The sequence below is a fragment of the Sipha flava genome, unplaced genomic scaffold, assembly GCF_003268045.1.
Source record: "Sipha flava isolate LNK unplaced genomic scaffold, YSA_version1 3_pilon_pilon, whole genome shotgun sequence".
Classification (NCBI taxonomy): Eukaryota; Metazoa; Arthropoda; class Insecta; order Hemiptera; family Aphididae; genus Sipha; species Sipha flava.
Window position 1 is genome coordinate 3,887,513 of NW_020273108.1, and position 13,261 is coordinate 3,900,773.

Consider the following 13,261-nt stretch of genomic DNA (forward strand, 5'->3'; position numbering starts at 1 on the left):
CGTTCGTGTTTATTTGTTTTTATATGTTGAGTTACTGTACATTTTTTATCAGCACTTACTTTGACTTCGCAAATCTTACAATAAAGCATAGTACCATCGGTAGCAAATGTATCTTTACCAAACTGTTTCACATACTTGCTAAATATATTTGCATTTATTTTTGGCATTGTGCAAAATTTTAGCAGAAATTTTAAAAGAAAAATGTAAGCATGGAAAACACAACAAACAGCACGCAGTTTCGTATCGAACGATACTTAATACTAACAAGATTACTGACGAACAGTGAACTCTGGACACATAATAATTTTGATATAAAATTTAATATAGATACTTAAATGCCAATTATTTCGACATAGGTAAAACTAATAAGTTATAATAATTAAGATAAGTTATCTTCGATAACATTATCTGAATGCCCAACTAAAATATGTAGGTACCTATAATATAGTACATAGTCTACATGGGAATCGGGTGGTGTACAATGTTACTATATAGTGTATAAAATATAATAATACCCTACAGTTTTTATGTAGAATATGCACGAAATATGCAAAAATATGCAAAAAAAAATTTTAGATTTCAACTGTGGAGCCTATGACTTATATTTAAATCTTGGTTTGCTATAAAATAGAGGCCCAGAATAAAACATGCAAATCCTATAACTTCTCTGCCCCAGTTATTACATTTTTCCCTTCGGACTACTTCAAAAAGCATTTGAAATATGTAAATTATGAAAATGATAAGATGATATAATGATAATTTATCTAAAAACCAGAATAATAAATAGTATTATTATTATTATTTTTTAATTCCATTTTTATTCATTATTTTATGTATCATTTAATTTTTTTTGTACTGGTTTGTTGAAAAAGCAAGCATTTGAAGGACTATCATAATGATCAAAATGTTATCTAGCCTTCAACGAGAAACAAAAAAATAAAGCAAATTTACAATTAAATTAATTTTGGTACATTTTCCAAGTAAACTAAAAAGTTAGTATGGATGTAAGGTTCGGTAATACTCCATGAATTTAGTTAGTTGAATTAGTTAGGTCAGGTTTGTTATTTTCTATGTCAACGTTTCTTAACTGGAAGTACGCAAAAATATACAAGAGGATACTTTGATAAAAAAAAAAGGTAATGGTGAAAAATGTAAGAATTAATGTGAAATGTTTATGAAATATTTAATAACGAGCACTATCTTTGTAGATTGGGTTTGTAATGATGATGTTTGTAATTTGGCTTTTTTGTTACATATGTTCATCAAAAATATGTATTGTAATAGACTTTTTGTGAGTTTAATCTTATAAGTTTATTTATCATATGTGGAACTAGATTTCAAAAATTAAGTGTTACCAAAAAATCCCAAGGATGATAGTAAAATACAATTTTAAAATTTACATTGTATGACGCATAATGATTAGAATAAATAAACACTTCATAATTATTTATTTTCCACTAAAACTAACTATATAATTTATTAACAATCCTATATGAAAATAGATAAATTGATAATTTGGTGTACGTAAAGCATTAGCGAGAGATCAAGAGGTACATGAACGAAAAAAGGATGTTAAACGTTGCTCTATGCGTTTGCTCTATAATAATTAATATACAATAATATATTTTATACTATTAACTAAAATGATATTTTGTTTTTTTGTTTTTTAATAAACTGAAATAACTTATTGTCAATTGCATAATATGTAACTACGTCGTAGCATAGTGTTCCGAGTTCATACCGAAAAATGCTCAGTGTAATAATCTGCAGTGGGAATAATAAACAATAATTTATTCACCCACGGGTTACGATCGATATCAAAACACGTTTAGACACTAAAGTGCACGTATTGTAAATTGTAAATGGGTTCCATTAATTTTACGATGAACACAATAACTTACGAAAGCGTTCAATCGATTGGTTTTAACACGCGGTTGCATCTGCCATGATTTCGCTTTAAAATCGAAACATATTTTACAACTAATTGATAATTTATTGTGCTTGTATGTGTCTGCAGAGTTGGATAACGCCGATCTGTACGTTCAAATGGACCCCAACAAGATTCCCAAGTTTTTGACAAAGCCAAGCACATACACGGTCGTCACCAAGGACACAATCGTTTTGCCGTGTGAAGTATATAATCCCGGTAAGTTTCATGGTATTTATTATTAGAGCTAAGGTAATTGGACGTAGAGAAATTTCGGAACGCCACAATGGAATGTTCAAAACAGTCGCTAGTTTTTTAAATACGAGCAAGCTCTTGAATTTAAATAGATTACTAACGTTACTAGATTACACAAAATAAACTGCTTATGTGTGTAACCATTTTGTACTAATAATCATTTTGATAGTTGACGAATATTATGATAGCTTAGATCGTCATCATACTTGTACGCTGAGCTATATTATAAATTTTCACCAGGAAAAGGAAACTATTAGTATTATAACGATGATTTTATTTTTCTTTGGAAAAAAAAACTTTTCGTTAAAGTAAAATATTTTCAATCGATAGCTAATTGAATGCAGATGGTGCTTCAGTTTTTCATAATTGTAAAATTTCTAGTCTAAAATTAATCGATAAAATTCTCGTAATCATTAAAACTTTGAATCTCGTGTGATTTCTAAAACTCAATTCAATTTATAAACCTCAACAGGTATAACGAAACCCTAAGTTTGTATATTTCAATAATAAAATGTTTTTAGTTTATTGTACATTATAAAATCAAATTTGATTACTATTTTATAATTTTTGTAACAACCATATAAGATTATAGGAATATATGTTGCTACGTAGATACTTAATAACTTTGAGAGAAATATGTTAAAGAATAACTTGTTCTAAAACATCGAAAATTAAGTTATTTATTTTTTTTTTTTTTCAAGTATTATATAAGTATTTTGGTAGTAAATGGTATAGCTTTTACTTGAACTATTATTGATTTTCAAATTTAAATTTTATATACATGGTGTTTTTTTCTAAGATACCAATACAAAAACTTTTGTAACTATTTTTATAAGTGGAACTATCATGAAGTCTACTTATATAATACTGTGTTACTCAGTGGCGTATATTCAATCTTGCTCTGGGGGGGGAGGGGGAGTTAAAAAAATAATTGTTATCTTTTTTTTTTTTTTTTCGTTGCACAGATAAATAAGATAAATAACTGCTATAAATAGATATTATTTTATACAAATTTTTTACCAATTTACATTTTACTTTTACATCACAGTAAATTAATAGCTATTGGAATATAAAAACTGCATAGTTAACAAAACTTTTCAAACACTTATCAATATAATTATTTAATTATCATAATATTTGTATAGCTGTATATTTTTAGTTCAAAGCGTAATAATGAAACTACGAATATATTACACGTCATCAATAATAAAACAATTTTTTTTTTTTTTTGGCCCATGGGGGGGTTTGAACCCCTCCTCTCCGTATGTACGCCACCAAGTATTCAAAAAGCTCATCAATAAGGAGTAACCCGAAAATTGGACGAATAAAATTAATTTTCTCTAAATTGTTCTATTTTCTTATTTCTGGACATCTTCATATCAGATTTATTATAGATATTTTTAAATATCCATTTAATAAAACATTATTATAAGTTTTATTTATTCCATTGTACTCATTTATTTATGCGATGGACATGTTTTTTTTATTTTTGACCACGTAATGGCGAAAAATTATGTTTCTTTACTACGTAATATCTTTTTTGAAAATTAAATTTTCTTTAAAACCATATTTGATCGAAAAATAGTAATTTCATACTTGTACAACAGCGTACACGGTGTGATGGTGAATATGACGCGTACAGAAATTATGCGTGTAAATCACGTTGCTGTAATACCTACATTGAATAATTTACATTTAACATGTATTCATTGAATATATTTACTATGAGTTTAATATCGATTTACAAAAATTTATTTTGTTGGTCAGTTCGGGTATGTGTATACGAGATTGCACGCTGCACTTTAATATGATCGCACTGTCGCAACGTGTGAGCACTTCCCAAAACAATTAAATTGGCATTTTATGTGAGTTTGGTGTCGTATAAAAGCCACTGGAGAATTGCCTTAAACCATTTACACTGAGATAGTTTCGTCTGTTCTCAATTGCTTTGGATCGCGTCGCCAGTGTTGATCAGATAATATTATTATTTCTAGACTAAATTCGATTCGTGCACAAAGTTTGAGAAATTATTATACTTTGGAATTTGGTGATCATAATATTTAATAATAAACTCTTACGAGAGTAACACGTATCGACGTTAAAACGCGAAAACGAATAAGTTTAGAAATAAAATAAATTCATCTGAAAATGTAAAAAATATCCAAGTCAAACTTTGTAATTAATTAATTTATTTATTACCATGTAGTGAGATAATATATAAATCTAAAAAACATAAAAAAATACCCTCGTACAACTAAGTATATAAAAAGTCAAAATTAATAGTCGTAAAAGTCAGTCAGGTCACAGAAAATCGATTATACCTATGTTTTTTTTTTTGATGATTTTAAAATTATAATTATAAAATAGATTACCGATTTTGAATTTTGACAATTCGTCCCAAATAACAACGATTTTTACAATCTAATCAGAGTTTGCTCAATAGAATAACCCAACTGTACGAAATAATATAAAATTTATTTATAATTCAAATTATAATGATAATAATAATACTAAAAGAATGATCTAGAGCTTATATTAAGAGTCAGACTTATGTTTTCTTCTTCATCGAGTTCTCATGTGAAAATATTTTAAATAAAAAATTATTAACGCATTTTTGATAGAACAATAATAACAGTTAAATTTAAGATGAAACTATAACGAAATATGAAAACATTTCAACGCAATGGTTTTAATTATACTTTGTTTAATTCACTTGTTATAAATTCCTATTTCAGTTATACAATAACGAGACGTTTCAAATATTTGCACTTTTATATAATACACATGGATGCTTATAACGATATACAGCTAGTAGCAACTATCACAATACAAAGGTTTCTCTGCCCCCCCCCCCCGCAAATTTGGCTATTACTATTCGAAATCTTGAAGTTGCCACATAATGGGTGATCAGCCATTTCGTGCTGACGGCACCACCGCGGTTGTGTGCATAATGAGTTGAACGATACCGTATCATTACCGCGTTATACAGTTGCAGTCACACGTTATACGTATTTTTGTAATAATATAATATTTACACCGTCGAAACAATTATAATGATAATAATAATAGTAAAAATAATAGTAATAATAATAATAATAATAATAATAATAATAATAATAACACTTGTAGTATTGCTATTATTATGGTTATTGTTAGGTTTAACTTGCACCCGTGCTGATTACGACGAGAGCAATAACGCCAAACGGTGTCGGTACTAGTGTATTACAATAAATCGCGCTTTATCATCATCTCCTATCGTTCGCGCAATAACCAAAAACCATTTCGGACAATTTTTGAATTTTCCGTAGATATCACGTCAAACAGCGCTTCGTTAACGATTACATACGTATTTGAAATAGTCAAACTCAGACACACTATAATAACAAATAATAAAAACACAAGTTAAGGCAATAAAATGTCCATGGGTTAGAAAATATAATTATTTATTAATTCATGTTGTATACCAGTGGTGCCCGACCCGCTAACCGTGGGTTCACTATATTCTATTTGACCCGTTATAAATTTTTAAAATAAAACAAAATATTAAAAACAAAAGTAAAATTATTATCAAATACGATTTTTATTATTTAACATTTTCAAATACAAAGTTTACAATTTAATATCAATATGACCCGTAAACTTAAAAGAGTGTACTGATCAAATCTATGTAAACCTACCTCAATCTGTAATCTTTTCAATAGTTGATAAAATATATAAAAATTAGTCCAATATATACCTACGTATATATTGTATAAACATTATGCAAAACAAAATGATATTGTTAGATTAATGTTGACTTTTATACTTGATGGTCCGCTCGAAGATAATTGTTTACCAAAGTTTCCCGCTAATGAAGAAATGTTAGGCATCACTGCTATATACAATACAAGAGTAAAAATAAGTTTAATTTAATTAATTCATTAAAAAATAATTGTAAGTAATTTATTATTTAAGAGTTATTTCAATTTTTGCAAAAATATTCGTTAAGACTTTTATTGAAAATAAAGTTAGCATGAATTGTATAGACACTAGGACGACCCATCTTAACACAGTCCACACTACACAGAGGTCAGAGACAGAAAAGAGAATACTTGCCTATTACTTAGAGCTATATTATACAAGTTATACTTTTGAAGCATTATTGTCTTTATAACAATTGTGCAATGTGAATAATTTTAGAAATTTTCATAAATTATAATTATGTCTGTACTAAGAAGTCGGTTAAACCATATTATGAATTTGCTATTAAACTTACATCGCACTGTACAAATGTATATAGTATATTATATTAATAATGGTAATAGTTCTAGGGAGGTAAAAGAAGTGTCTTCCCCCCAAATTATCCAAAAAAAATGTTTCCATACACAGCGCAAACATACTATTGAAATATTTTTTATTCATAATTTAAGAATCCTAAACTTTTGGTCTACTTATAGAATGATATAAAAAATATACATATATACATCGTACTGAATTGATTATAATTTCTTGTATATACAAGCCAGCCGCTAATAATTGTATTAAGTTTTGTATCAATCGATAATATTATACAGATTACTGTTATAAAAATTATTCAAAACGTTATGTTTAATATTGATGAACGTAGCCCGTGAAACATAGTCTCAGTCATTTTCGTGAAAAAATAAAAACAATAAATCATAATTAGTAAATTCTAAGTTCAAAAATCGTAATTTTGCTCATGGGACATTAAATCATTTAGATCAAAATTACTATCCAACACATAAATCATTTCTAACAATTTTAGTTACCAATTTCTGTTACAACAGCAGAAAGATATTTTTTCTCTTTAAGGGTGCTTAAAACTTGGTTAAGAGCAAAAATTATATAAGATAGACAAAGTTGGCTTTTTTGCATTATGTACGGATATAAATATTTACAGCGAAAATATTATAAAAAATATAATCAATAGATTTTCTTAAAAAAAACAACGACAACTAAGCTTTGTATTATAATACAAACTATTAATTTTTAATACCGTAATATTATGTTATTTTATTTTTGTGATTGTTATAAAATTGAACATTGTTCCTGAAGCTGCAATTTGCTATACATGTACTTTATTGGTATATACTTGGCTAAGCCCCCCTACCAGTGACATATTTCTGAAACCACCACTGATATTGACTTAATCGTACACACGTATATATTTATATATCAAAGCCATTATTGGAGTACGGTACTTCTAGGTGCGATAATGGATATTTTATTACATCGCATTATAAATAGTAGTAATAGTTGCAAGCCGTAGAATGTCTATTTTATACGGGATCATGAGACGGGCCGGTAAACGAGGTTGACTTTTATTTTATACGTAAGACAGTTGTTTGGTGTATTAACATAGATAGATAAGACGTGTCTCGGATCATGTATATGATATTATCGCACAGTATAGTTTATATATATATATATGATTTGAAATACATGCTATTTATTTTAGTCCTACAGGATATACACATATAATAAATCACAGGCCTTGTTTTCATTTTTTCTTTAACTTTGAATAAAAAACAACGTAATTTTAGTTCTGAGTGGAGCGAAGAAACCATCGTTGTGCACTTTCCGTTGAACAAAAAATATTCCCTTTTATTTTAGGCAACCCAGATGAAAATTGATTATACACACACGTATATACTTGAACGCACCAACAAACACACACACACACATATATAAGTTTTACATGCCAAATAATTAAAAAAATCTTAAATAGTTTATTTGAAAATATTTTTGATTTTTAAAAGACACATTTAATGTGATTGTGTTGACGACAAAAAAAATTATAAAGAATAAAAAAATAATGCCAGTAGAAGAAAAAACTCATTTGAAACTATAGATTATGTAATCAAAATAAAAAAAAAAACATAGATTATCTCCGTACTAAATAAACTCCATACAGAATAGCCGTGTTTGTTACGTAATGATCCAACGTCACTATTAAAACGATTTTTTATTATTAAAATAATGATACACGATGATCGCTTGCACTGTGTTGAAATAAATTAAAATAAAAAATTAGAATTTAAGTATCTAACATAAAATATCTGCTATATATATTCAATTGTCTTTGTTTATTTTCTGATCATAAATACAAATTACTTGGATAAAAATCTATAACGCATTTTAAGCTAAGTACTTATTTAAATGATATCGACCGCCATCGAATACATCTAACAGCATCTAAGTTAATTAATTAATTTTTAAACTATGAGTATATACATTTGCGTGTAAATTTATACTTCAATTACATAACTTGTTAAGTTTTTTCAAGCCATATCTATAAAATGAAACTAATGTAAGGAGTCTCTGCTCAAATATCAGCACTTTTCATGCAAGTTGTAACTTATTTATTCAGAACGTTTTGGAATATCCAATGAAATAAATAACAATAACAACTTTTTGGGAGGAATATCATTACAATTAAATGATAATACAAATAGAAATTTGTGACAAGCGTGAATTTTAACGGTATACGAAAAATTAAAACCCCCGAAATTACGTCATCGGGTCCGCATAAAGTTGTAAATACATTATTAAAAGGAAAAAGAAGAAAACCTCGAAAACTTTCTGGCCTATCGAACCCGACCCTCTCGTATATTGTTTTATTAATAGGCACTGAACACGCGACATCGTTTAAAACCTATTTACTCGTAAATCTTCCCCTTCGTACACAGCCGAGTTCATTTAGCCGTCACTACGGCTGCCGCCGCGGTCCGATACGAAAGTAGTAAAACAACACTATATAATATATAGTATATATTATATATGTGTACACTGCATACACGCAAAAAGTATGTCATCAGTTGTGCTCTTATTGAAATTAAAACTTTCACTATCCGTTTTTTGCGTACACACGTTTAAAAATAATTTTAACGGCTTTTGAATTTGATATTTTCGTTTTTTCCCATAATAGTCGTCCGTTTATCTAGAGTTCGATTATGATGACATAGTAATACACCACAGTTAAGTATAAAAGTATTAAACCATAAAATAACATTTCTAAAACTTTAAAGAAGTAATAGAAAAGATTCACTATATATAGAAACACAAAATATATATATATATATATATATGTGTATTGATAAAATAATTATACAATCTGATATATAAATATAATAATATTTTGATTTATTTCAACGTAAAAGATACATTTCTTCGTATCTTAGATTTAAAATTAGGTTCTGAAATTGTACCTAAAGCTAATATTAAGAATTTTAAAAATTTTAAGTACCAAATGGAATATTTACGATAATCAATTTTTAATTTCGCAATAAATGAATTGAATGAAAACACCTCTTGCAGTGAATGAAAACAAGCTTTGTTTTGAATTTCGGTTTTAAAATAATTTGTTTGATAGTCAAATTATTTTTATGAGGAAAAGTATATAGATGCATATAAGCACATAAATAAATTACTAGCAAAGTACTATCCCGGAAATATATACAGTTGGTTTTTTAATAATACCACAGAATACTAGAATACTAATGTGTAAGTATAATAAGTTATAATTTATTGCACAATAATGTAGGATACCAAGAAAAAAGACTTATATCTTAAAGCATTTTTATGTATAAGTATTTTATTCATATTGTGTTTTACTTAAAAAAGTATCTGGAAAAGTATTAAATATAAACATGTCACATTATCCGGGAAAGGTTGAAGTGAAATATCACATATACAGTCAACATTTAAATGAGTATGAAAGTTCATCAGCTAACTTGAAAATTTTGCTGCGATCTCAATTTGAATTATGCAAATATTTTATTATAACGTTCAAATTCTAAATAATATTGTTAACTATGTATTAAAATATAATATTTCATTATAGTTTTAGATATATACAGTACATATACGTATCATCTTATTCAAGGTAAAGTTTGGAAGTTAAACGTTTGAATACATTTTAAATCATTTAGATTGTTATTATAACTTATTCGAAGAGTTGAATTTGAATTTTATTATTTTTAAGTACAATGAATATCTTTATATTAGTGCTCGAAATCGAAGATCATCTGTCACTACTATCAATATAAATACAGAATACACAGTATAAATATTCGATGAATATAATTATTGTGCTATAATCGGCATAGTAGATCGAGTCATTTAAATCTAATTAGATAAAATAAAAACTGTGCTAAATCTGAGATTAGTCACAAATTGATCTCTCGTTATATGGTTAATAGAAATATAATACGAGTATACTCATTTAAATCCACGCTTGAAATCAAAGACCTTTCTTATTCGGATGAACTCGATATTGGTCGGAAAGAATTTTACCGTTCTACACTAATTGGGTGGATCTGGTGCTCGTTATTAATGTTATTAATTGGATCAGTAATGACTATTATCAAAAAATGATTTATTGTACCACCATTAAATAAAAAAAAGTTTCTTTAGCCTCCAATCAAAATGTTACCAAAATTTTTTGACATCCATGAACACCAACACAAGATACCAATTTATTTGTACTTCATTTAGGTTAGGTTTCAGTAAAATATTTGTTTTTATGATTTGACTTTTCTTTACTTCTTTGACGTAATATTTTAACTCCTATTTAATCAATCGTGTTGTAGTAGTGAATATAAACTCAGGGCTTAAAATTAATACTATTTTGTAGCGAAATTTTTATAATTTTAATTATTTTCAGGTTAATATCTTCGACAATTTATTTTAATTAAATATTTTGAAGATAAAGTACATATTTATTTTATATTTACTACGATATCATTTTTCGTTTTACAGATTTAACTCACATGATCCCTAATAAAAAAATTCAATGTGTATAAACGAAAATAAAATTGCTCGTTATTATTATAATAAATTATAAATAATATAATATCATATAATATTCATAAAAATGAATTGGATTAAAATATTTATATATATGCAAAATAATATCGACACTAACACATCAGTGTACTACTATTGCCTATATATTACGCCGTTCTGGATTTTTTACCATACAACGCATGGGAGGGGTGTCTTATTAAGTCGAAAATTAAAACTACAGACAGATTCGGCTCAAAGTATAGGCGAGCTAGGCACCTACCTAAAGCGGCACTTTAGTAGTGGTGGCATTTTAAAAATTAACTTGTACATTTATTCTAATACTATCGGTGTTTTATAAGAAAAATATTTAAATTAATTCATTCGTGAAAACCACCTATCTATATAGTAAAATAATATTGTCTAAAGTTATTATATTACTTTATATTACGAACTATGCTGGGTGTTTTCAATTATTCTGAAAATATAAATAACCACACAATCACTTCCACAATTTCCGACAAAAAATAGGAGGAAGGGCTAAGTTAAAATAAGAACTCAATTTTTTTTTAGAGGGGCAAAATTTGATTTTGATTAGTGCACTATTTTTGCTTGGGCTGATCCTGACTACAGACAAGTATGTTAATAAAAATAATACATTACTATGAAAAGGTACCTGATTTAGTTTTTTCTTGATTCAGAATAAAACGAAGAATTTATTCGTTTTACAGAGATATTTTTATTTTTGCCTTCATATTAACTATAAATATATTTCGGATAATAAATTTCTATTAAGAATCTTGAACGGAATCTTTTCATACTAAAAATCATACTCAAATTTTACTTAAAAAAATCTATTAATAATAATCATTAACATCTTGTATCGATGAACAACGTCTCGTTTTAGCACACGTCATACAAAGCTAGGGTCCTAGGGCCAAAACATTGACTGGAACACACGGTATTTGTTTTTTTTTTTTTTTTTTTTTTTTTTTTTTTATTAAACATAAGTGAATATATTTCAAATAAAATAATAATGAAAAAAAAATCTTGATCTATATTTGATAACAATAAAGCTCTTTGAATTATAATTTTTCAACCATGACCTATTGGCACTTATTGATGAAGGGCCTCATAATGCAATGGCCAACTGTTTCACAGAACAGTAGGCTAGTGGCAATTTCCGTCACTGTGAATATACTTTTTATTAAAGTTTTAGTATTTCTTCTGCTTTTCTTGTAGATTTACATTTTATTTCCGCAATTGAGAAATTCCTATCAGTAGTTTACCAATTTTGGAAATCTTATTATATTAGTAAATATTTGTCAATATTTTAATGCAGCGTATTCTTTGGAGCTTATATACAATGAAACTTTGAGAACCTAATCTGCAATCAAAAAGAAAAAATTACAAATACGCTTTAAAATAACTTTAAAAAAAAATCATGCTTAAAATGCATTCGTCCAATCTCTCCGGTTTCTAGTATACAAAGTTCTACAATAATTAAATAAAAAACATACCTTGACCTATACATGAGAAATCAAAAATTTTGGTTCTATTGAAAAACTTGAAAAACTGAATTGGAAATCGGTAAGAAAGCAAAAATATCTCAAAAGTTGAATAATTTACTATTAAAAATGTGCATCAACTTTAAGGGGGACACAAAAATAGGTGTATTATTATGAAATTAAATTAAATTTTAAAGGAACTGTTATCATAATTGAATGATTATTTTAATTCGAGTTTAGTTTACTGGTATTCAGAAGTCCTTTTTTAAAATTTAAATAAAATATTGGGATTTTTCAAAATAATTGAATATATACTAACGAATAAAATGTATATGAAATTATATTTTGTTTATAATTTACATCTTTACACATATAACTTAAATATATATAATAAATTTGACATTTCATGAATTAACCCGTTCAGAAATATATCATAATTAATTTAAAATTAGTGGCATTAAATTGCATTGTTTTTTAATCTTTAATTTTAGTATATAGTAGTAGTATATATATGGAATTCACAAAAATAGCTTATATTTCAAAATTAAAAAGTCCTTTCAAATTAAAAAAAAAGATTGAAGAATTATTTTTGAACTCAAAATTCCTAGTTCAATTAAGAATTTACAACACTTAAATAAATATAAAATTATTTTTAAACATTTATTTATTGACAAATAATTTAAATATTTAAAAGAAAATATTACAAAAATTCCTTAAAGAAATATTTTAAATTACGTAAATTCTTTTTTAGATACTAACTTGTTTATTTAGATACTTCTTTTTTAAA

At 26.7% G+C, this 13,261-nt stretch overlaps 1 protein-coding gene across 2 annotated transcripts in view; it reads left to right on the forward strand.

Moving 5' to 3' along the window:
- LOC112688654 (limbic system-associated membrane protein-like) overlaps positions 1-13,261 on the forward strand; it is a 532,509-nt gene that overhangs the window by 439,938 nt on the left and 79,310 nt on the right. For both annotated transcript variants that reach the window (XM_025561958.1, XM_025561959.1), the window contains exon 2: positions 2,018-2,146. In XM_025561958.1, coding sequence (XP_025417743.1) covers positions 2,018-2,146 — 129 coding nt within the window. The remainder of the gene's footprint in view (positions 1-2,017; positions 2,147-13,261) is intronic.